The following is a 27,051-nucleotide window of genomic DNA, read 5'->3' on the forward strand; positions in this document are numbered from 1 at the left end:
CACGATGCCAGAGTTAAAATTAAGAGCCTTGAAGAAAAGGTTCAAAAAATGGAAGCTGGCAAACCTGGTATTCGTCAGAGAGCGGTTGGTCGTTATATAGCTTCCAATGAGTTCTGCTCCAAGCTCCAAGATCGTTTCGATGGAGGTTGGACGGCTGCTCAGAGATGTGTCGCCCACGCTGTCGGTTGGAAGAAGGAAGATTGGGCTAAGGTTGAAAAGGCTTTCAACGAGGAAGCCTACAAGATCCCTTCCGGCTTCGAGGCACAGCAATTCTCTAAAGAGGACTTGTACAATCTGGTGCCAAGTGCTGATGACGGCCCCAAAGATCCCAGCATTTTGGATTCCCCAGTGCCTGAGAATGCACAAGCTTGAAGGGGCGGGCAGTCATCACCGACATCTTCTTGTGGGTCTTGTATTATTGGACCTTATCAGCTATAACTCTCTTTTTATCGTCTTTTGTATGTTTTAACATTTATTTCGACAATGCTGTTTTATCGGCATATACCCCTTTTTTGTGGTGATGCCTGTCGATTGTCAACTTTGTTGTTATATAAACTTAACTCATTTTCATTACATTCTGTCATTTATCAGTTGTTTACAAATTTAAACGTCTCTTATCATATTGAAATACAATTAGGGATAAAATACATAAAACAATTCACAAAAGATAGGGATTTACTTGACACTCAGCAGAGAGTTGTCTGACATCTGACAACTTCCAGCAATTATCAAACTTGACAATATCATAATCATGCTACAACGGCCTTAACAACTATCACATAAAAATTACCAAAGCATGATATCCATCTCATTCCTTACTCCCCCCAGTGTACATAGTTTGTATTAGAACTATGTATACTAAGTAGTAATCATTTGTTGCTGGTCCAGATTATAACATTGGTCACCTACTGCTTTGTTGTTTCAGCCAGTTAGGTACCCTCTCGGCGATCACTTTCTGAGCTACGCCTCATATCGGCGTATACTCGAATTGATTTTGCCGGTATTATATTTTGAACCAGCAACCTCGTGAGCTAACGTATACAACTGATCAGGTTGTATATCTATTAACTTCACGGAAGCGGTTTTGAGATGTCCGTCCCATTTAACGTTGTTCTGTTAAATGGAGGATGCCTATTTCCAACACATATTATCTGAATACTTCTTCATTCATCACTGATACCCTTTTTGACATCAGCTTCACATGAAAATTGTACATTACACATAGTATTTCTTCAATACAGCCGAGTTTCATACATTCTTCAAGGGTGCCCCGTCCAAAGTTTCTAGATAAAACGATCCTTGGATGACGACATCTTTAATTCGATAAGGTCCTTCCCAACTTGCAGTCAGCTTTCCATCTTCCTTTCCCTTACCGGTTGCCGCTGTTCTTCGCAGTACCAGATCTCCCACACTTAACGGTCGATGAGATACTCTTCTGTTGTAGGCCCTTGACATTCTTTCCTTAAATGCAGCTGACTTAACTGCTGCTTTTTCTCTGAGTTCTGGCAAGAAGTCTAACTGTTGTCGTAGGAGTAAATCATTTTGGTCTTCACAGTAATGCTGAATCCTGAATGTCGGCAACCCAACTTCTGTTCCAAAAACTAAAGTATAAGGTGATTCACCTGTGGCCTCTCTAATTGTTGTCCTGTTTGCCCACAATATCTCTGGTATCAAATCTGCCCACAAACCCTTTGCATCTTCGATCTTCTTTTTAATTGCCGTTATTATTTGCTTATTTGCTGCTTCTGCCTGGCCGTTAGACTGTGGATGGCATACTACTGCATAAGCAAATTTCACCTTGTACATCGTTAAGAGATCTTTGACTAGCTTACAGTCAAATTGGGTTCCATGATAAAAAACCATCGCCATCGGCAACCCAAATCTTGTGAAGATGCTTTTCCATATAAACTTCTTCACTTCTGATGCCGTTATCTTCGCTACCGATTCTGCCTCAATCCATTTTGTGAAGTAGTCAATCCCCACTATCAGAAATTTTCTTCCACCCGTGGCCGATGGGAATGGGCCTACTATATCCATTCCCCATTGGGCAAAAGGGATTGGATTTAATATCGGAGTCAGGTCGTTAGGGGGCAAGTTGATAACTGGGGCAAACTTTTGACACTTCTCACATTTTTTAACATAAGCTATTGCATCTGCATTCATTGTCGGCCTGTAGTATCCCCTTCTCATTGCTTCTCTGGACAAGGCTCTCGCTCCGAGATGGTTACCACAGCTACCCTCATGCAATTCTTCTAACAATCTTGCTGACTCAAAGTCCGTTATACACCTTTGCAATGGCAGTGAAAACCCCCTTTTGTATAACTGGCCTTGGTACATGACAAACCACACACTATCTTTCCTCAATCTTTTCAACTCCCCCTTATCCATTGGCCCTGCACCATGAATGAGGTATGCTAGTATTTTATCATACCACTGGTCCCCAACATCAACACACAGAACTTCTGCCGACACAACATCTTTGCTTCTCTGCTTTAAAATCTCCACCATGACCGTCTTTTCCAAGTCATTAAAACTTGAACTTGCCAATCTTGCCAGCGCATCTGCTTGAGCATTTTTCAATCTCGGAACCAATTTGATCTCAAAGTATTGCAACTGCGCTGCTAACTGCTTCATCTTCTCCAAATACTTCACCATGGCCGGCTCTCGAGTTTCATACTCTCCACTGAATTGACTTGATACCAGCTGAGAATCAGTTGTTAAAACCAGCCGTTTTGCCTCTGCCGCTATTGACAACTGCATTCCAGCTACTGCAGCTTCGTACTCGGCTTCATTATTTGTTGCCTTGAACTTAAACTTCATGGCATATTCAAACATTTTTCCGTCTGGGGCCGTTATCACAATTCCAGCCCCTGCCCCCGTTGCTGTAGCTGAACCATCAACTGATACCTGCCATGTTCCCAATTCTTCCTCTTCATCAGTGTATGTGGTTTCAACAATGAAATCTGATAATGCTTGAGCCTTAATTGATGTTTTAGGCTTGTAGCTTATTTCATACTCCGACAACTCAACTGCCCATGCCAGTAATCTACCAGATGTATCCATTTTATGCAGTGATTTCTCTAAGGGGTGATTGGTTAGCACCTCTATTGGATGTGCATCGAAGTAAGGCCTCAACTTCCTAACTGCCACTACTACTGCTAACGCCATTTTCTCTATCACTGGATATCTGCGTTCTGCCGCATTCAATACATGACTGACAAAATATATCGGCTGCTGTCGCTTTTTCCTTTCCACTAACAAAACGGCTGCCACCGTTTTTGGCGATGCCGAGATATATAACTGCAACACTTCTCCCTTCTCGGGCCTGGCAATTGTGGGAAGAGATCTAAGATGATTCCTTACTACTTCCAGGGCATCACTTTGTTCCTTTCCCCACTCGAATGCCTTATTCTTTCTTAGTATCATGAAAAACGGAAGTGCCTTATCAGCTGACTTGCTGATAAATCTGGTTAATCCTGCCATCCTGCCAGTCAGTCTCTGTATATCACGAATGGTTTTTGGTTGTTTCATTTGAAGTACCGCATTCACCTTATCTGGATTTGCATCTATTCCCCGTTCACTGACCATAAAGCCCAAAAACTTCCCTGATCTGACCCCAAACACACATTTCTCCGGATTTAGCTTCATCTGATACTTCCTTAACGTCTCAAATGTTTCCCTCAGATCCGCTATATGGTCCCCTTTTTCTTTACTCTTCACTATCGTATCGTCCACATACACCTCAACATTCCGACCTTTCTGCTTCTCAAATATCTTGTCCACCAACTTCTGATAGGTTGCCCCTGCATTTTTCAACCCAAACGGCATTGCCTTATAACAATATACACTGACATCTGTTATAAAAGCCGTTTTATTCCTGTCAGCCTTATGCATGCTGACCTGATGATATCCTGAAAACGCATCCAGAAAACTAAGCATAGCATGACCAGAGGTTGAGTCTACTAGCCTGTCTATCCGGGGTAATGGGTAGCAATCCTTAGGGCAAGCTTTATTTAAATCTGTAAAATCCACACACATTCGCCACTTCCCTGTCGGCTTTCTCACCATTACTACATTCGCCAACCACTCTGGATATGTGCAAGGCTCAATGAACCCTGCCGCTAAGAGCTTATTTACCTCAGCCTGAATTGCTTCTATTTTCTCAGTTGAGAAATTGCGTTTCTTTTGCCTTATCGGTCTGAATTTTCTGTCAACATTCAACTTATGCTCCATCACCTCTGGATGTATTCCCGGCATCTCACTTGCTGAGAATGCAAAGACATCTGCGTTCTCACGCAACAAGCTTATCAGATTACACCTTGTATCCACATCCATATCAGCCCCAACCTTCACTGTTCTACTCGGGTCACCTGGTTGCAATTCAATTTGGACAGTTTCTCCCCCCGGTAACGGCCTTGGTGTTTCCTCAGGCCTTGCATCAAAGTTTTTCATGGTTAAATCCTGAACTATCGGCTCACCTTCCCTTATCGGATTACATGGTATCGTAGCACTACCAACCGGATTCTTCAAAGTTGTCACATAGCAGGCTTTTGACATAACCTGACCCCCATACACCTTCTCTACAGCTCCTAAATTCGACACATAAGCTATTGCCAGATGGTAAGTTGATACAACGGCCTGCATATCATGTATTATCGGTCTGCCGATAATTGCGTTGTAAGCCGACTTAACATCCACCACCAGAAACTCTGCCATCACATCTCTTGCCTGTGGCCCATCACCCAGCCTTACCGGTAACACAATACTCCCTTCTGGCCTTACAGTCAACCCATTAAACCCGATTACAGGATATGATACCAGTTTCAGGTATTGCCTTCCTATATTCATCTCATTGAAAGCTTGCATAAACAACACATTTGCTGAACTACCTCCATCTACCAGCACTCTTTTGATGTCAGCCCCATTTATCTTGGTTATTAGGACTAACGGATCATCATGCGGGAACACTACACCCCGTGCATCTTCTTCCGTGAACACTACCTGGGGTATTGACGCTGGCCGAGGACGGTTGTCTACATCCAAAGCACAAACTAGATGACGGTGCTCAGCCAAATGCTTCTTTGCTCCACTAATTGTCCCTCCATGAATTGGTCCACCCGTTATCACATCTACCCTTCCAGTAGATAACGGTGGTATTCCTGCATCCCCTTGTCGGACTATTCCTCCTTGCGCCCTTTCAGGCCTTGCCTCTATCCGTTGCCTCTTAACTGCTTATGCCGGTTGCTGATTCCTGCCTGCATTCAACCGGTACTGTGTTAAATGCCCTTTTCTGATCAATTCCTCAATGTTGTCCTTCAATTGCGTACACTCCTCCGTATAATGCCCCACATCCCTATGGAACATACAATACTTCTTCACATCCCTTGGCCTTGCCTTCATGGGAATCGGCTTTGACCAATCCTCTCTGTTCTGATTCACTGAGTAGATTGCTGCCCTTGGTGTATTCAGTGGAGTGTAGGTGCTATATCTCATTGGCAGCCTTGTCGGTCTGGAATCTTGCCGGCTTCCTCCTCCCCTTCCAAGGGCAGGAGCTCTCGGCCTACTTCCTCCGGACGATGTCCCTTCATACTGACTTTGCCCCTTTCCGAGAACGACATGTCTACTACCTGCCTTCATTAATTCTTCACTCTTTATGTAATCATGAGCTTTGCTAAACGCCGCTGCTAATGTCGGTAAATTTTTCCTCGTAAGGTACCGTTTGAAATCAGAATCAACCAAGCCATTCATTAAAGCCATCACAGCTATTTCTTGTTGCAGTTTTGGGATGGTGTTTGCCTCATTGTTAAATCGCCTAATGTAATCCCTCAAAGATTCATCTGGTTTCTGCTCCACGGCCATCAATTCTCTAGAGGTTCTCTGCCTCACACTGTTGCTGACATACTGACCCACAAACATCTCAGTCAATCGGCTGCAGCCCCAATCAAAGTAGTCGGAAAGACCTTACACCAGACTGCATCCGAGTTGGTATATAGCATCATGTGCCCCTCATAGGACGTTATGAATCTTGCCGGATCCCCTCTTCCATCATACCTACAAGTCGGCATTTTCACCTTTTCCATTGGCTGGTCCAAAATATGCTGGGCAAACGGGGACGCCTTTAACTGTACCACTGTTCGCACTGCCTGCCCATCTACCTGCGAACTTCTCTGCTGCTGGGTTCTGGTACTCACGGTGCGACTTGAGGATTGTTCAACCCGCCGTGACATTGTGTGCAATCTTATCGGCGATTCATGTCGGGATCTTCTCGGCGAGTTCATCAACTGATTGTGTTGCTCCTCCTGGTTACGGTGCGGTGCTCCTCTATCGGCCTGAGCGGCCCCCCTTTCAGCCTGTGCCGCCTCAACCTCCTTTCTCTTCCTACTCATTGCACTCATCACCCTTGCTGCCGTTTCCAATTCATCTAGCGTGAATGCCGCCATAGGATCTTCTGCCTCCCCTCCACCTGCGGGGGAGGTTATCGGCATGTGAAACTGGTTACCCTCTAAGGCATGGGTTTCATCCACTATTTCCACCTGAGGTTGTTCTACTGGTATTTCATTGTTTCCGGCCATGATTATCGTTGTTATATATATATTTTGTGTGAGGTTCTTAGGCGATAGAAGTGATCAATGCCCCCTCCTTCTAGTGCCAAATTGTTTCTGTCTGAATCTGATTCCCCCAAGAACTCGGACCTGAGATCCTGATACTCCTATCGGCAAGCTGAGAACCTACACAATGAGAAGAAGTTAGCTAACCCCGGGGTGGTCCGGGGATAACCACTCCGATGACAAAGTCAGAAAATTTTTAAGAGAAGAAGATAAGTAAGAGAGAGAAGGTAGAGAGAGAGAGAGAGAGAGAGAGTCATTAATGCCCTCATTAATGAGGTCTTACCTACTATTTATAATGATCCACCTTGACAGGTGGCTCTCATCCATGCAAAGCCTCCTGTGCCAAGTGTCGAGCTTTTGTTGCCACGTGCCGAATTCCGACAAGCCGATATGTCTGCTTTCTGGCGCATATCGGCGCCTCCTCACAATTGTTCAAAGTTTAGTCACGTGCTTTTACAAGATATCGGTCATACCCAGATATCATCCCATACACCCTAAAACCATGTTTAAACCTAATGAAATCATAATCATCACAAAAATACCACACAAAAAACTAAGCTTTGATATTCATTACATATATGCATGAAAACATGAATAAAACTCACCAAATTGAGCATTAAACCATATGAAAAACCTGCAGCAAGAAGGGTAACAAAAATCACAAATGACAATCTACCCTAATCATGTTTCTACCCATCAATCCAACCCCAAAACCCTCTAGTTCCAACCCAAGGGAGTAAAGCTAGTTACCTCTTGAAGTGTGACCAAATTATAGACTAGAAAGAGGTGAGTAGAGCCACGAATTCAGCCCCTAAATCCACGCACAAGACACGTTCAAGCAGCACTCTTGAAAGCCCTCAAAGTTCTTCGGTTTTGACTCTTCGAAAGAGGAGGAATTTGGCCACGAATTGAAGTTTGATTAAGCAGCAAATTAGGCTTAGATTTCCCCTTGATTTGCCTTTAGAAGCTCACGAAAAAGATGAAGAGAGAAGACAGTATGTACACCGTTTTTTTGGTGAAGAAAACTGATGAAAACTAGCCTTGTTTTGTACATGCTACAGACAGTCCACTTTAGGTGTCTTTTTAGCGTCGAACCTTCTTTTTTATTTTTTATTTTTTATTTTTTTTTTTATTTTATTTTGAGTCAAGCTAGTCTTAGCCCATCTTCTACTTCTCTTATTCCTTTAATCCGTGTCAACTCATAATATAGGGTTTTAGTTTTTTATTTTTATTTATTTATTTATTCCCATGAGTCATAACTCTTCTAGAACTCTATAATTAATCTTTTTCTTTTGTGATTATTGTGCTAACCGTAACATGAGTTCTTTGGTTGTGTTTGATCTTATTTATGACTAACGATTGCTAATGGACCATTTTGACCTAGTAAATAGCATAAATATTAAAATTGGACAAAATTAATCAAGTTAGTTTGTCTTTTAATCTTCCGTGCTATTTGGTCCTTGTGTCCTTTATTTTTTCACAACATCCTCATGTCTAGCCATGCGATCATACCACAAGTCTTAATAAACTCACCTAATCACACTTGTTGAGTCATTACACACACTTTGTCTTCGAGTAATGCACTATATTTTTTATGATCGTATACTAGGACTATGCATGCGTTGTTTTCTGTTGAAATAGGAATGAGTGTATTATTTCCCATTGGTTTTCGAAATCCTTTCATACACTCTTCCTTTCCAATCCGAGTATTGAGTCAATGCACTAAGTGAGTTCATTTTGTTCCACAATACTTGAGTCTAAGAATCACTAGGAAAGAGTTGGAAGAATAAGGGGAACGTCAATCCTTCCTTCTTTTCTTCCAATCAAAGCATCAGCAATAACAAACTTCTTGCCCCTCCTAACGGCAAGAAGGAAGTCATACGCAACCATGAAGACGAAGCACAAGACGAGCTTTCCATACAAGATTTCATGCCTTTTTCTTTTGTTTCAACCCCTTTCTCCTAATAAGCCTAGCATAGGTTTCCCTTATCCATGTGTCTATGTGTCATATTTCTTAGCTTTTCCATCAATGAGAATTCCTTTCCTTTATATCTCAATCATGTCATTTTGCATCACAAAAAAAAAAAAAAAAAAAAAAAAAAAAACAAAACAAAAAAAAAAAACTTTTGCTAAATTAAGTACAAGGTATACCAATGATTTGAGGCACCCTTTGCAACCTATCATTTCCCCTTAAACCATTCATTCAATCACATTTCCATTTTTTCATTAACCACTTTGAGCCTTGTCTAACGTTTGACCTTCATTTCTTCAACCCACATTCACTAAACCCAGGGATTGGAAGGTGTGTGATTTGTATAACATTCAAAAGCAAGTTTAAAAAAATGATAAAAATAAAACAATGTCTAAGGGCAAGTGTTCCAATGTCATTGATATGAACACGTCTCGAATTGCGTCTCTCATTGAGTGCTTGGTACCGTGCCTGAGAAACAAGAATGCTAAGTGAGTGATAGACCGCATGATCCGAGATTACCCACATTGATACAAAGGATTGAAAGAAAAAAAAATTAAAAAAAAAAATTACAGCAAAAAAAAATGTGAAAAATAAAACTTACAAATTTCAATTTCAAATACACAATTACACATCTTGGGGGGGGGGGGGGGGGGGGGGGGTTCTCTCGAGTCTTAAGCCTTTCACCCTTCTTCAAACCACCAGCCTTAACCACGTTACAACCCTCAAAAGACCTCTTTGAGGTGTACATACACTTGTGCAAAGTTTGGATAGTGCTACGTGATAAGTGACTTTTATGTCAGTTTTAGGGGTATTTTTAGAGTCGTTTTCCGGCTTATTTTTCAATAATTTTCCTCGTTTTAATCTTTATTTCGCTTATTTTCTTGTTCTCGTCTTTTACCCTTAATTTTGGTCATTTTTGCATTTTTATTAGTTTTTAGTTTAATTTCGTAATTTTAGTTAATATTTCCTCACTTATCTCGTTTTCTTATTTTTATTTAGTCTATCATTTTATTTTACTTTATTTATTCTACTTTCTATGTCGATCTACCCTCATGTTTGGTTTTGTTTGTAGGAATGTTCGGGTCAAGGCACGGGTTCTAATTCAAACTGAGCTCCAAGGCTTCGTTCGATCTAGCAAATCCCTCTTGCTTCAACTCTTACCTACTGCCCATTAATCCTACACCCCGCAATTCCTAATCCTACACCACACCAACATCACCATCTCCCCTGCTCCTCCTTTCATTCCAAACAGCCCTAAAATCTCATTACCTCATACTCACCAATTACAACCACCGTCCAACCAACAGCCATGTCGCAAATCCCCAGTAAACCCACAGCTCCACCACGCATCACAGCCACCACTACCCCCTGTTCTCACACCAACTCGCAACTCGCAACCACCTCCAATCACCACCTGCAACCTCCATTTTGACCCACAATAGGCCCACGAATTGCAGCCAACTCCCACGCAACTCCCAGCCACCGCAATCACCACGCACACCAGCCACCCAAAGCAGCCCAACCTCACCGAAATCCATCACCAACTGCCGCCAATTACCACCGTATCTCACACCTCCAAATTCGCATCTCCCTCACACTTCCCCTGCTCCCTCAATTCTCCACTCACAACCCACGCAAACTGCATTCCCGAACCACCGTCAATAACCACCCAGAACCACCATATTGAGGACATGCCGCAGCTAACAAACGCCCCTCAAATCGCAGCAACTGAGCAGCCCGCAAGTTTCCATTAATTTCAGCCCCTATTTCATTTACCCACCGAAGCGGGCGCTCTTTCATACGAAGCGGACGCTCCTCATTCATTCAATTTCTACCAATTTGAGTAGAAGCAATGAGCGTCCTCTTTAATGGGTATGAGCGGTCGATCCGTTTTATCGGGTCCAATTATATGGAATTAATGAGCTTCAACGGTCGCAATTAAATCAAGGATTTGAACGACTATGATTGATTATCGAATGGAGATGAAAATTGATGCGGTCGTTGATGATGATGATTGCGTGGGTGATGATTGAATTAGAGCAACCATAGGATTCGAAGAAGAAGAAATGGGGAGTCTGATGGGATTTTGTGGGTTTTAATTTTGTTTTCCCTTTTTATTTTATTTTCTTTTAATTTAATTTTATTTCTTCTTCTATTTCCTTTTATTTTCATTACTTTCTTTTATTTTATTTTTCTTTTATTATTTTATTAACCTTGTATATAAGTACCCCTTTTGGGGTTATTTCTCTCTTAACCATTAATTACCCAAAAATCAGATTAGTTTAGCTCTCTCTTTTATTTTCTATCTCTTAGGGTTAGATTAGGATTTTCTCTCTCTAGTTTAGGAGTAGTTTTAGAGAGAGAAAGCTTGGATTTCAATGGAGATTTGAGATTTTGAAGAAGCAAATTAGGGGATTCTCTTGTTAATTTTTCAATGGGCTTTTCTATCTTTATCTCACCTTTATTGCTTTCATTAATTCTTCTTTTTGCCTAATTGTTTGTTGATTTGAGTAGTTTATTAGATTAGTTGTTTGATTCTTGCTTTATTTCTTGTTTTACTTTGTTTTCTATGCTTTTGTTCATCATGATTGCTTAGATTTTGTTCTAGGGAAATGGATGAAGATTATGTTGATGAATTGAATGATTGATTGTGATTATTATGCAATTGATTCTTGATTATTGTGTATGGATGATGCTTATATGGATTGGAATCTTTCTAGCTAATTGATTCTATGTTCTTAATTGTGCTTTCAATCAATTATGCGAAAGTGAGTTGTTTGAGAGTCCAAATTCTTCCATACCTATGCTAGGTTAGTTGCACGGGAGTGAATTAGCTTAGTAGGATAATTAGCATGCTTAATTACGTGGCAGTGAGTTAAATGTGTTGATTATTCCTAATTGAGGTCATTTTCATCTAATTGCAATTTTGTTGTTGAATGCATTTATGTAATTGGATTTCACTTTCCTTAGTTTTTGTTGTTTGCTCTAAGTAGTGTTCTAGTTGTACCTCTCTCTATCTCTCGATCATCCTACTAGTCTAATTAGCATAAATTGATACACTTAGTCTTCGTGGATCGACCCTATACTTACCACTAACTAGCTTAGTGTAAGTTTAGGTTTATAAATATCTAATTTGATTAGGTTAGTAGCCTAATGACATACTCACCCTCGATCACTACGTTCGGCTTGATTCCTAACGGATACGTGGGCAACCTCATATTGAGGTGCGGCCACATTCATATGCAAGATCAAGTCAAAGAATATCAAATGCTTATCCCTATCCATCAAGAGCTAGACTCGGGGACTTAAACCTACATCATTTAGCCTACCCAGCCTAAAGAGTCATCATCTTTGACTATTCTCAAATCTATTTCCCTCGCCATAACCTTTACAGTTAACCTTAGTATCACATTCACACTGCGCACTTCTTTCAAACATGCATAACCATATCATCCTTCCCTTAGGAGCCCTTTATCATGAAATCTTACTTCAACAATGCGGGTGCTTCATAATATTTCAGGACAACATTCATTAAAAGAAACATGACATACTTTCTTAGCTAAATGACCTAAGCAATATTTGTTGTTTCATACGTTACATATTGTGCTTAGATTCCTAAACTAAGCAATACTCATCAAGATTCTTATTTCATGCAATACTCAACAATCACTTCATCTATAACGTTCATCAAGATTGTTTTTCATACACTATTTGATGCTTAGTTTCATGACCTAATTGCATTCGTGGATTGTGTCACATGATGTAATTTTCCTTAGCCTCTTGGCCTACGAACATTCATCATGCATACATTGTTTTCAAGAAGAGCAATTCAATTTGACAAGAAAATCCATGCGATCCATTTCGCTTTGCTCAATGAGGAAGTTCAAATTTTCTTCACTTTTTCATGTCTTTTCTTTTGGGGAAGTTCAAAAACTTTTTCAAAATTTTCTCAGCGAGGAAGTTCAAAACTTCTTCATATCTTTTCTTTTGGGGAAGTTCAAAAACTTTTTTAAAATTTTCTCAATGAGGAAGTTCAAAACTCCTTTCCTTTTTTCATCTTTCTTCTTTTGGGAAAGTTCAAAAACTTTTTCAAAATCATTATCGAGGAAAGTTCGAAAACTCTCACTTCATTTTTCACGTCTTTCTTCTCCGGGAGAAAGTCGGTACCCTCCACTCATGAAAAAATATGACGGAAATTTTGGCTTTTGCATTTTCATTTGCTTGTGTCTGCACACACACTCAAACTATACACACCCAGTCACAAGTCATACAGATGTCATGTCATCTCAAGTCAAACTTGGTAAAGTTAGTTGGTCAAGTCAATCATAGTCTTTACAAGTCCATTGGCAAATTTTATTTTGCAGGTCTTAGTTACAGCACGTTCGAGGATAAGCAAACCATTTTCCGCCCACATTCGGGGATAAGCAAACCATCTACAGCCCACGTTCGAGGATAAGCGAACAATCTACAGCCCACGTTTGGGGACAAGCGAACCATCTATGACCCATGTTCGGGGATAATCGAACCATCACCATCATCAAATACTCAATGATCATCACTCAACAGGCGCTCAAGGCGGAGTAGCTCACGATAGCTTTTAGTGAGGCGAGGAAGTTATCTTCATCCAATAGGCTGCTCGAGGAGGAGTAGCTCACGATAGCTTTTCTTGAGGCGAGGAAGCTACCATCAATCAGAAACGTTTTTTACCAGGCGTAGAAAATTGTCTGTCGTTGCCACCTCTCAAGGCGAAGAAGTCAACGATTATAACAGCATTCCCGAGGCGACGAAAAATCATTTTCTAACAGCATTCCAGAAGTGTGGAATCATCATCTAACAGCATTCCCGAGGCGGGGAAAATCATCATTTAACAACGTTCAAGAGGCCTGGAATCATCATCTAACAACATTCCCGAGGCGAGGAAAATTTATCATCTAATAGCTTTTCTTGAGTCATTCTCCGTCCCTATCGACTACTTTGACTATCGTTTTCGAAACTGACATTTCTACAAACTCGGTCAAAGTGGGGGCTTCCACTACTAAAAAATAGGCTGATAACGATGGAAAAAATTCGTCGAAAACCCGTTTCCGACGAAAATTCTGTCGGAACTTGTTGTCAGAAAACCTTTTGTAGGAAATTGAGCCTTTTCCGACGAAATTTCCATCAAAAACACTATTCCGACGAAATTTTTGTCGGAAACACTATTCCGACAGAATTCAGTCCGTAGGAAGTGATTTTCAGGCCCTCTGAAGTCCGTCAGAAATTTCCGACGGACTGTATTCTGCCGGATTTTTGCAACGGAAATTCCATCGGAAAATTCTTTAAAAAAAACAAAAAAAAAAGGCCTCCGACCACCCCCCATCACCACCCCACACCACCAGGTACCACCCCAAACCACCAGCCCCCCATCCAAACCCCACTACACACCGACCCCAACCACGCACCACCACCGACCCTATCCCACCACCACAACCAAAACTAAGCCCAAAAAAACAAATAGCCCTAAAAACTATAAAGTAACCCTAAAAAACGAAAATTAACCCAAAAAAATGAAAATTTACCCAAAAAAATCAAAAAAAATACCACACAAAAACACAACCAGTAAATCTACATATTCAATAAGAATTTCATTGAATAAACGGATAATTAACCAACAAAAATTAAATCAAATATATAAATATACAATTACCTAATAAAATTTACAATCTATCATTTCAATTACATATAAAATTAACTAGATCTACAAATCTATCCTAAATTAAAACAAGATCTATAAAAAAAAAAGACCTTGAGTGTAATTAGCTTGCGGTTGGTGTTGTATCGTTTTTGTTGCCGGTGTTTGACGGAGCATGCTATTGCGGTTTATGTTGGTGGTGGTTGACGGAGCTTGATGTTGTTGTTGGCGTTGTATCGTTGTTGTTGCCGGTGTTTGATGTAGGTGAAGAGAAAAGAAACGAAGGAGAGAGAAAGGGCGGTGAAGAGAAGAGGAAAGGAAAGAGAAGAAGAAGAGAAGAGGGGAGAATGAAGGAGAAGAGGGAGAACGAAGGAGAAGAGGGGAGAGAGAGAAAAAGAAAGAGCAAAACAAATAAAAGGAGAGAGAAAGAGAGGCGTAAATAAGAGAGAAAGGGGGAAGGGGCAGCATTTTAGGGTTTAGGAAAATTGATTTTAATTTTTTTAAAATTACATTCCGACAGAAAATTCCGTCGAAAATTTCCGACAAACTATAAATCCGTCGGAAATTGTAAATTACGACGGAAAATTGCGTCGGAAAGCACATATATTTTCGTGTCCTTTTTATAAAAATATTTAGACCAGTTTATTTTGGTCCATAATCTAGGTCCAATGATTGAATTTTTGGATGGGGCTTGAAAAGAGTTTTCCAATGATATATTATAAGCACAAATCCGAGTTATAACGAATAAGTTATGGCCAAAATACTAAACTGCTGCCCATCGCAAGAGTTTTATTCTGATTCGAATTCGAATCTTTTCTTGATTCTACGACCCTTCTTTTTTCTTTATAAATAGATGTCATATCACCCCTTTTCAATCATTAACAATCTTGTACACTAAATCATTCTCTCCTCCTCTCTTATACAACAACAATCATTCTCTCTTCTCTCTCTTAGCCTAATAATAGCCTTCCCTATTCTCTCTTCATACATCCCTTAAGCACTCCAAGGAGTTCATACTTGACCCGAGGTTCCATCCTTAAACTAAGGCATGAAAAGTATAATTATCTGAGGGTTTAGACCAAATCAACTCTACTTTTTATTTAATTTAATTTCACTTTGATTTATTTTTATTGAAGTTACTAATAATTTATTCATGATGTAGCAATTCAAGCAAACGCGGAAAGTGAGTAATTAATCACTAAACTACTCTTATTTTATTTTATATTACTAGTATAATGATTAGGGTTATTATTTTAATTTGATTTGACTAACGATATTATTGTTAAATTGCTTCCAATATAATGTTGATTTTATTGTTATTGTTGATCACCTTATTGCATGTTTAAAGGGAATATGTAATTGAAAATCACGCTTAATAAGATAATTTGGACGACAAATTTAGGTTCCTTTTTAATCTTGTTGTTTAAATGAAGTGATCACTAATAATTAGAATTATATGTGCATTAATATTCAACCAAATTTAGCGTAATTATAGTTTAGAGCAAATTGAATCTTCGCTTGTATGACTTTAAGATCGCAGGATTTACTTTTTACTATAAGAATCGAGTGGAGGCCAATACGGGCGAATGCGACTCCATAACTCACTTCGTACCATCATCCTCGATCCTCCTTTGTGGTTTTGAACCATATGGAGTTAGTAATATCATGGATTATGAATGGGTGTAACCTTCACCGATCAATCGTTGTTGCCTATTGTTGTCCCTTATTCGTGGTTGCCTTAAATGATCCGTGAACGGTTTACAAGTTCCTTAAAAACTTGTTGGCGGCTCCCTACTTTCCTTGTCCCTAATCGTATTATGTCAATTCCCACTTCCTATGAGTGCCAAGCGTATTAACCACATACTTAATGTAGGCGCACTTCGAACGACGCCTACAATAGGCTTCTACCTCCATTAATGCTTCTTGGAGAGTGAAGACTCTCTTTCTAACGAGGTCGGACTTAAAAGTTGACCTGTCCTTCAGACCCTTGAAAAAGTCTGTGTAAGCTACATCGTCAGTCAGCCCTTGAATCTGGATTCTCACCAGATTAAACCGCTTGACATATGAGCGAAGCCCTTCTCTCTTTCCTTGTTGTATTGTACTTAAGTCGAGACTTGTTTTCTTTGCAGGGATCTTCATTTAGCAGTTGGAGGCAAAAAAGAAGGCAAGCCTCTTGAAGCTATCAATACATCCGGCTGGCAAGTTGCTGAACCACTGTTGGGCGATACCCTTCAATGTAGCCGGGAAGCATTTGCACCAGCTGACATCATCCAACCCCTACAAATACATGAGGTCGGTGTAAGCCAGAGGTGGTCTTCAGGGTTGGTGGTACCATCATAGGTACCTACCAAAACATTTTTTACCTTGGCCGGCTGTGCCGCCTCGGATATTTCCTTGGTGAACACAGAAAGTTGTTCACCAAGTCTAAGCAGACGGAGCTGCCGGTCCAATGGTTGGACGATGTATGCCGCTTGACCCCTAAAGAGGGTCGGCTGCATGTATGGCTGGGCATACAGCATGTATGGCGGCTAGGGTGCATACTGGGTCAAGCCAATAACATGAGGGCCTGTATGGACGGTGTAATACCCCGTTTTTTTATACGTATTTTATTTAAAATAAGTATTTTGTGGGGTATATAAATAATTTGAAATGAATTATTTATGATATTTTAATTATTTATTTTAAACAAGTTTGGAAATATTTAAAAGGAAAGTTTTATTTAATTAATTATTTTATTAAGTTGGAATTTAATTTAGGAAAGTTATATTTTAGTAAAGTTTTATTAGGAAAGGGATTAGGAAAGAGCGAAAAGGGAAAGTTTAGATAAAAAGGGTTTCTAGAGAAAGGGGTATAAATATTCAACACTTAGGCAAATTAAACTTTGCCCAGAGTGGAGAAAACCCAAGGTAAACTTTCTCTCCCTTCTCCTTTATTTTTTTTCTCTCTTTTTCTTTCTTTTCCCCTTCCCCTTTTTTTCGGATCACCACCGCCGGCCACCACCACCACCGGTGGGCCGCCGGCAGCAGCGGCGGCGCCACCAGCAGGCTGGCAACAGCCGGCTGTGATGCCGGCCTGCTGTCCGGCCACCCTTTTCTCGAAAAAAAAATTAATCTTGTATGTTTTATTTTTGTTTGAACTTTAGATCTAATCATAAATTATGGGTTTTGTGTTAATTTTATGATGATTGATATTAAGTATGGTGCAAATTAATTTTCAGATTTTATTCTAATTAAAAAGCCCCAATTTTGAAATCTTAGATTCGTAAATAATTGATTATTGAAGGATTATGATTAAGGGTGGTTTAAACCTTTAATTTAAGGGTTTTAAAGCATAATTACAACAAGTTTTTATTAATATATATTGTTGGAATTTTTGGTAGTATGCTAAAAATCAAGTTTCTTTAAAGAATTTTAATTACCCATTAATTGGGATTAAAGTATGAGGTTTTAAATAAAATTTCAGCTTGTTATAATTAAATTATGAGCGGTATAATAAGAGTATATATTGCTGGAAATTTGTGTAGAGTGGATTTTAATACTCTATTATGATTTTGGTTTGTAGGAGACTTTGAAGTGAGTGATTTCTATTAGTCGTGGCGAAATTAAGATCATATTCAAGGTACGTTTGCGTACTTAGCATATTTTTGATGATGTAGTAGCATGCTAGATTTGATTAATTAATTACAAGTAGTATCATGCTAGATTATGATTGGAAATTGTGATTTAGTTGATATTAGTGATTGGATTATGAAGAATGATTTATTTGTGATGGATTAATGATTGGAAAATAATACTTTGGCATGTTGAATATGAACCACACTTTTATTTATGACATGATAGAAAGCATATTTAATTAAACTAGATGTTTAATTTGGTTTGGAATATTAAAAGGGAATTTTATTATGGTTCATATAATTTTTATTGATGCTATAAGCATGGGAAAGGAGCTATGTAAGTGTCTATGTACACGAGGAATAAATTGTATGTTGGTGCCATAGTGCACTTAAGGTGTTTTAACACCGAGAGATAGGATTTTTGGCGCATTAAGCGTTTAAGGTGTCTTTGACACCGAGGTAGATTTAAAAAGGGTTCAACATTAAATATTAGGTGGTCACTAATTATTCAATAATTAAATTAGAGAGTCATCACCAAGTTTAATAATATGTAAATAACATAAAGTGAAAGAGATTACGCACCAAAACTCTTGGAACGTATATACCTTGAGTATGAACATATGGGGGGAGTTATGAGGTTTTATATTTAACCATAACTTCTACTGGGAGTACAGGACGCTGTATTTTCCTTTTATTATTATGCGCAGGAATTCCGCCACCTTCGAATGGTTCTTTTATACTGGCATTGTTAGCTCCCATATTAGTACCCCTTTATTGGGGCAGGTTAGGGGAAACCCGTTCGATGCGTAATCAAAACTAAATAAATTATTTAGTTAGTTAAGAAGTTTTGCTGTATGTTGTGTGCTTGAAAACAGGTGCAATGACAGGCTAAAGTCATATCACCTAATCAAAAGTATTACCTAAATCCTCTAACTAAGTAGATAGGGAAGTAGGGTCGAATCCACAGGGAAACTGATCTTTTTACTCCTAATTAATTAATATAATCTAAATTATTAAGTACCAAATTGTTGTTATGGAAAGGTATTAAACTACGAAGAATAAGTGTAAGGGGAAGATCAATAATAAAGAAGACTAGGGTATAGGTTCACCAATAAATAATACTCCGGGGTAAAGCATAATAATCAACCATTAACATTGCATAGATAACATGGACCTAACAGGCTCTCGAAATTTATTAGATCTGAGTCTCAATGAAATTAGCCTGTAATATTAAATTAACATCTGCTCGATTCATCAATTCAATATTGCTATATTTTCACAAGCCATAATTGTAAAGCGTGAAAACGATTCATTAAGATAATATCATGCAATATCAATAATCAATAATCGTCAATCATCAATGCAACAATTAACCAGATCATAAAGGGCTCTCGCTACGTATTACGATCACAGGATTAATATGTCGGTATTAAATCTCGTCTCTCGAATCTTGACTTAACCATTTATAGATTAATCTGCCTATTGACACTAGACCTAAACATCAATTCTCCTCTCTCGAATCTTGAATTAATATTGTCAAACTCATGCATAAAAGATCTGCGCAAATCTAGTCACAGAGTATTTAATCAATCAATAGGAAATTAATCTAACATTGACAGTTAACAACAATAAATTACCCCTTCATATTATTTATGGATTCCCACAAACCCTAGAAAGTAAACTACTCAGACATAGTTAAAGCTAAACTAAGCAAAGCGATTAAATAAGACATGAAGAATTGAAAGGAAGAAATTACTGAAAGTAATTAAGAAAGATATCGTACCAAGACGGCGGAATTACAAGGTAATCAGGAACAAGGGAAAAGTTGAGAGAAAAGTCTAGAGAGAGAAAATACTAAGTAGAGAGAGAAAGTAAAAGGGAAAGAATAGTCATGAATTATCATCCTAAAACGTACTTAAACAAAAATAGTTAACAATCCTAATTAGAAACTAAGTGCCTCGACAAAGGATCCCTTCCAGAATCACGCGCCCGATCGGGCTAAGGGCCGCCCGATCGGGCGCGCCTTTATCCTCGCACACTCAACTCAGCAGCACCGCCCGATCGTGCTAAGCCTCGCACGATCGGGCGCGCCTTAGGCCGCACATCATTGGCTTGCTGCGCACCTTGCCCGATCAAGCTAAGCTTGCCCGATCGGGCCCTTGTGGTTCCTCAAGGTCTTGGACCTGCGATTGGGCTCGACTCCTCGGCCCAAACCTCGGTATTCCAAATACCGAACCCTTAATCACCGGCTCGATGGATCTAGCCGGCCTTGGGCTTCAACGACGGTCATGTTCCTCCAATGCTCGTAGTTGCTTCATAAAAACCCGGGAAAATACTCCAAAGGTGCAATTCCCTACAAAACTCAACCAAAACTACGAAAACACTAGAAAATGCATATTAGTAACAAAAGTGGCTCTAAGGAGCCAAAAACACTACTAATTATGACCAAGGGATGGGGGTAAAATACTATATAAAATGGACATATCAAACTCCCCCAAGCCAAACCTTTGCTTGTCCCTAAGCAAAGAGCTCCTCAATGAACAATAAAACATTCCTCACCCCAATATAAAAACCAAGCACAAACGATTCAAGGCAAATCAAGTGAACATGCTTCAAAATCAACCAATCTTATTCATCTAATCACCCTTCCTCTCCAACACTTGTCAAATAGAGCAAACCACAAGAGCATATAGAATTCAAGACTAGTGCTCACACACTCAACTCTCATTTATGTGGCGAGTAAAAGATGTACTCGATCGCTCTCCGTCCCAACCCCTTTAATGTGAACAATGCCCTCCCAAACTTATACACTCGTGTGTTTAAAAAGACATACACTCAACCTAATAGTCGACTCGGAATATGTTAAGTCATAACTTGCATTGATAAACAACACTTTCACATTTACACAACTCTATGCACAAGGTCAAAAGGTCTTTTAAGCTTGTAATGTAAGGCTAGGGTGAAAGGGTAGGATAAATTTGGGAATATGTGAGAGAAAAGCTTTGCAAAAAGGGAGTCATATCCTAATAAACCCATGATCAAATATAATGATCATAAACATCTCCAACAAAACTAACTCCAACACAAATCCACCAAATATAACTCCAAATAATATAAACAATCCCAACTCTTACAATATTCACTCATAAAAATATGATAATAATGAACTAGAGTGAAAAACAAACTTTGAACTCATAACTTGAAATATTTCATTGAAACTCATCTTTTTTTTTCTTTCTTTTGACCAACCTTCACTTAGAACATTTGAACATTAAACATTTTTTTCTTTTTTTGCTCTTTTTTTTTATTAGAAGTTCACTTTCTTTTTTCCAATTTCTCACTTTTTTTTTTTTTTTTTGAACTTCTCTTTTTTTCATCACACTTTTTTTTTTCTCAAATATATACACAATAAAACTCATCAAAACAAAAATATGATCAAGAACAAATAACTTCTCAAACCCACCCAAATTGTGCAAATACTAAGCACACCACAAACTCCCTCACCTCACTCACTAATAGCTCCCCCAAGCCAAGCTTGGGACTAGTAACCAATGGGGCAAACATGGCTTGTAATGTGGCTAAATAAACAATGAAAGGGCACAAGCAACAACATGGGTAGTAAGAAGGGAACAAATGTATCTAAATAAATCTGAAGGCTACCTAAAAGAACAAATGCCTTCGTCCTCCACATGTGCATAATAGTGAGCCATGAAACACTACTCATCGTTGCAAACCAATACTCAAATTCACTGACATACCAGGAACTAAACACACATTCCTAACCAAATCAACTAGTCAAGCACTATATTCACATGTAGTTGGACAAAATTGACGCATGTTTAGGAATCCAAGCAATTAAACTTCAAATCATGATCAACAAATCCACAATGCTCAAAATCAAACACCAGGAATCAAAACAATTTTTCTCAAGTATGGGGCACAGGGAAGCATGATTTATAATTCATTGGTTCGTATTTTTTTGATTTTTTTTTTTATTTTCCAATTTTTTTTTTGTGTTTTTCAAATGAGGAAAGCAATAAAACTAAACTAGAAAGCAAATAAAACTACACTAGAAAGCAAGTAAAAAAGAGAGAAGGGAAAGAGAGTTACCAAGCGAAAGATTACCCCCCCAAGCCAAATCAAGCAATGCCCTCATTGACTTGGGAGTGTAACCTACTCCTCATCCTCATCCATCCTCGAATAGCCGCTCCCACCATGGCTAGGGCCGGCCCCTCCATGGCTTGAACCACCACCATAACCCGAACCATCTGCAAAATAGTTAGGGTCCACATTCCCCCCAAGCCCACACCACCAAAATAAATTGGGACCCTAGACCTACCCGATTCGGCCGCATTGGCCACCCTTTGGAAATGTTGGGCCATCCTATGAACTATGTTTAACTTGTCACTCCTAGGGATCATGTAAGACCCTAATAGTTCTAGTTCATCCCTCCTCAAGATCTAAGATTGAAGTAGAGTTGAAGGTTTGAAAATGGTGGTTTTTTAGAGAGGGAAAGTAAGATGAAGAAGATGAAATAAGGAGAAAGTGAGGAAAGAAAGAAGAGGAAAGAAAATAAAGGGGGGGACGGCCCTAATGCGCGCCTGATTGGGCGAGCCTCGCCCGATCGGGCGAATTTCCAGAATATCAGAACCTCAGTTGTGCGCCCGATCGGGCGAGCTCCGCCCGATCGGGCGCGAGCACGAAGTAAATTTTTGCCTAATTTCTCGCCCGATCGGGCGAGCTTCGCCCGATATTTCTTTTCCTTCACTCGATTTTCCACAATAATGCGCCCGATCGGGCGAGCTTAGCCCCGAAATCAAATTTGCTTGCGCGCCCGATCGGGCGAATTTTGCTCTATTTTTCAGCTTCACTCGCGCGCCCGATCGGGCGAGCCTCGCCCGATCGGGCCCGTACCAAGCCCTGCAGTTCATGCTTTTCTCCGATTTCTTTTCTTCTTCAAATTTTTCTAAGTCTTTTTACCTGTCAAATTCATACCTGTACAACAACACTTATAAATGGTAAAATATCACTCTCCTCACCTCTCTAGAATAAAAATAAAAATAAGAGAAAAGGAAACTAGTCTAGAAAGCAAGAAATACGGGTTTCCTCCCGCAAAGCGCTGGTTTATCTGGGTCCCGCACGACCCTCTTACCATGCTCTAGTTAAGAAGCGAAGCCCCTTGGCCTCTTGCCTGGTCGGGTGGTTCTTCACCCGATTGAGCGATTTTCAATCCGCGGCTTAACTTTCTAACACGCCCGGTGAGGAGCCAATTCACCGTATTGGGTGGGTTCTCATTGGCTTGGACTGACGGTACTTTGCTATTATTCAGTTGAGACCCCTTTTTGACCGTTGGTTGTCTCAATTTGTCACTTGGTTGAGCTATCACAACGTGGTCTGGTGGGACTCTCAACATAATCTCGGTTTCCGCCACTTGAGCGCATGTCTCCACCTTCTTATCTTATAAACCAAGGCCTACACAGTATAAGGCTCTCTCTATTGCGTCCACCTCCTCTTTCCATCGGCTAGTTGTACCTGTAGAAGATGCAGCATGCGATACTGCCTCCAAGGGATCTCTAACAAGATCTTGGGGCTCATTAGAGCAATTTTCAACCACATCAATTTTAAAACACTTCTCCTCTAACATGGGGCTTTTAGGGGTATTATTCAAATTAAAAACAATTTTGTCATCCCCAACTGATAGTGTCAATTTACCACACTTTACATCTATAATTGCTCCAGCAGTATTAAGGAAAGGTCTACCCAAGATAATTGGGGTACACAGATCCTCAGCCATATCAATAACAACGAAATCAACAGGTATATAAAATTTACCTACTCTAACCGGGACGTCTTCTAGAATGCCGATGGGGTATTTAGAAGATCGATCAGCCATTTGGAGAGTAATATTAGTAGACTTTATTTTACCCATTTTAAGTTTTGAACATACGGATAATGGCATGACACTAACACTAGCACCTAAATCACACAATGCATTATCAATCATTAAATTGCCAATATGACAAGGGATAGAAAAACTACCGGGGTCTTTTAGTTTGGGTAGAGATTTATTTTGTAGTACAGCACTACATTCAGCAGTAAAAAGCAACAGTCTCTACCTCACTAATGGACCTTTTCCTCATCAATATTTCCTTCATAAATTTTGCATATGCAGGTATCTGTGTAATTAGTTCTGTAAAGGGAATTGTTACCTGCAAATCCTTCACCATCTCCAGTAACTTACCAAACTGCTTATCCATTTTAGTCTTCAAATGTCGATTTGGGAATGGTAGTTTGATAATTGGTTGTTGAACATCATTATTCTTGTCTTGAGATACAACCTTCCCTGGCGGTTTACCCTGCAAAGTAACATCAGAAATATTAGTACTACCCTTTAGCCCTGCAGGGCTACGATTAGTATCCTTTGGGATAAAGGAATCAGGATTAGCAATTTTCGTTAAAACAGGTTCATCCTCTTTAGGCACAGGAGGCCCATCATAGTGTGAACCACTCCGAAGGGTAATTGCGAACGCCTGCTCTGAGGGTTGTACTGGTTGCGATGGTAGGGTTCCTTGTGGGCGAACCTGGAGAGCAGCGGCTAACTGTGCAATTTGAGTATCTATAACCTTATTGTGGGCTATAATCGAATCAATTTGTGAGTCTCTACTCTCCATATGCTTCTGCATACTAGTTAACATCGCTCTAATCTCTGATAAAGCTGGGTCAGAAGGTGGCGAAGGAGTTTGTGGTTGGTTTTTCTGGCCAGTATTGGGATGGTAATATTTCTGCTGCGGTGATGGTGCTAGTTGTTGTGGTTGTTGTGGAGGTGGAGGTATGGGATTTTGCACATTAGTACTCTTGTAGGAAAGATAAGGGTGGTTCCGATACTCAGGATTATAGGTGTTGGAGTATGGGTTATTTTGCTTGATGGACTGAAAAGCATTAACCTGCTCCATGGAACTCCTACACTCATGTTCCCAATGACCTACAATTCCACAATTTTCACAGAAAGCATCATTAGTATTATTATCAATTGTAGAAACATTAGCCATTTTAGAATTAGCAGTAGTAAGATTATCCAATTTCTGACAAATAGAAGTTAGTTGAGATTGCAAAAAGGATACAGAGTCGACGTGGTGTTTTCCTTTGTTTGCAAAACCTCTAGGATTCCCATATTGGGAATTATGGATTGCCATGTCTTCGATAACCTGACCTGCATCATCAACATTGAGGTTCATGAACCTCCCATTAGCTGCAGAATCTAAAATTGCTCTAGAAGAATTTCCGATCCCATTGTAGAAAGCTTGTATCAACTGCCACTGTGCTAAGTTATGATGGGGGCACTCTCTCTGCAGGTCCTTAAATCTCTCCCAAGCCTCATATAGTGCTTCATCTGGCTCTTGGGCGAAATTCTGTATTGCACTTCTCAATAGAGCTGTCTTCTCTGCAGGGTAATACTTGTTATAAAAATTCAAAACAAGAGTCTCCCAATTAGTTATGCCAAGTGCAGTTCTATTTAAACCATTAAACCACAGTTTAGCTTTTCCACATAAAGAGAAAGGAAAGAGAATCTCCCTTATTTGGTCTTGCGTGACCCCAGCTTGCCTTATTGTGTTACAATATTGACAGTAGTCGGCAATGTGTAGATTTGGGTCTTCACCCTTAGCTCCACTAAATTTCTTCCTTTCTATCATCGTAATGAACTGGGGCTTGATTTCGAATTGAACTCCCTCGAGATCTGGCGTAGGAGAAAGGTGGGGAAAATGCGCCAAAGATGGCTGAGAATAATCGCTGAGCTTTTTAGGTGGAATTTCTCCCATCTCTGGCTCTGATTCTGAGGAGGTGTCTGGATCGCTGGAATCAGATGGAGGATCTCTAGGAACATCACTGCCAGAACTCGCCAGTATTTGCTTGTATAGATTCTTTTGCCTATGGAAAGAGCGCTCGATCTCAGGATCGAATGGGATGTACCCTGATCTGGAACACCTGGGCATAAACAAAGAACTAGACAACAAATATGAGAACTTTCCCAAACAACTTATGTTCTCCGGGACAAAGGAAAATAATATAGACTACAAAAACAATCAGGAATAGAAATATAACCATTTCCCCGGCAACGGCGCCAAATTTTGACAAGCTAAAGTCGTATCACCTAATCAAAAGTATTACCTAAATCCTCTAACTAAGTAGATAGGGAAGTAGGGTCGAATCCACAGGGAAACTGATCTTTTTACTCCTAATTAATATAATATAATCTAAATAACATAAAGTGAAAGAGATTACGCACCAAAACTCTTGGAACGTATATACCTTGAGTATGAACATATGGGGGGAGTTATGAGGTTTTATATTTAACCATAACTTCTACTGGGAGTACAGGACGCTGTATTTTCCTTTTATTATTATGCGCAGGAATTCCGCCACCTTCGAGTGGTTCTTTTATACTGGCATTGTTAGCTCCCGTATTAGTACCCCTTTATTGGGGCAGGTTAGGGGAAACCCGTTCGATGCGTAATCAAAACTAAATAAATTATTTAGTTAGTTAAGAAGTTTTGATGTATGTTGTGTGCTTGAAAACAGGTGCAATGACAGGCTAAAGTCGTATCACCTAATCAAAAGTATTACCTAAATCCTCTAACTAAGTAGATAGGGAAGTAGGGTCGAATCCACAGGGAAACTGATCTTTTTACTCCTAATTAATTAATATAATCTAAATTATTAAGTACCAAATTGTTGTTATGGAAAGGTATTAAACTACGAAGAATAAGTGTAAGGGGAAGATCAATAATAAAGAAGACTAGGGTATAGGTTCACCAATAAATAATACTCCGGGGTAAAGCATAATAATCAACCATTAACATTGCATAGATAACATGGACCTAACAGGCTCTCGCAATTTATTAGATCTGAGTCTCAATGAAATTAGCCTGTAATATTAAATTAACATCTGCTCGATTCATCAATTCAATATTGCTATATTTTCACAAGCCATAATTGTAAAGCGTTAAAACGATTCATTAAGATAATATCATGCAATATCAATAATCAATAATCGTCAATCATCAATGCAACAATTAACCAGATCATAAAGGGCTCTCGCTACGTATTACGATCACAGGATTAATATGTCGGTATTAAATCTCGTCTCTCGAATCTTGACTTAACCATTTATAGATTAATCTGCCTATTG

General features: G+C 39.5%; 1 protein-coding gene and 1 non-coding gene across 2 annotated transcripts; one reads left to right on the forward strand and one right to left on the reverse strand.

Moving 5' to 3' along the window:
* Positions 1-1,248: 1,248 nt before the first annotated feature.
* Positions 1,249-6,572, reverse strand: LOC145578010 (uncharacterized). Its single transcript, XM_081635419.1, has 8 exons — positions 6,109-6,572; positions 5,273-5,929; positions 4,085-5,134; positions 3,901-3,911; positions 3,541-3,803; positions 2,956-3,498; positions 1,763-2,907; positions 1,249-1,645 (listed from the first exon to the last, which is right to left on the reverse strand). The coding sequence occupies exons 1-8, from the start codon at positions 6,570-6,572 to the stop codon at positions 1,249-1,251; spliced, it is 4,530 nt and encodes a 1,509-aa protein (XP_081491545.1).
* Positions 6,573-25,187: 18,615 nt separating this feature from the next.
* On the forward strand, positions 25,188-25,294 carry LOC145580474 (small nucleolar RNA R71). The gene has a single exon (XR_014099507.1). It is a non-coding gene; the product is annotated as a small nucleolar RNA R71 (small nucleolar RNA).
* The last annotated feature ends 1,757 nt before the right edge of the window (positions 25,295-27,051 follow it).

Source organism: Chenopodium album, chromosome 14 (genome assembly GCF_948465745.1).
Source record: "Chenopodium album chromosome 14, dcCheAlbu1.1, whole genome shotgun sequence".
NCBI classification, from domain to species: Eukaryota; Viridiplantae; Streptophyta; class Magnoliopsida; order Caryophyllales; family Amaranthaceae; genus Chenopodium; species Chenopodium album.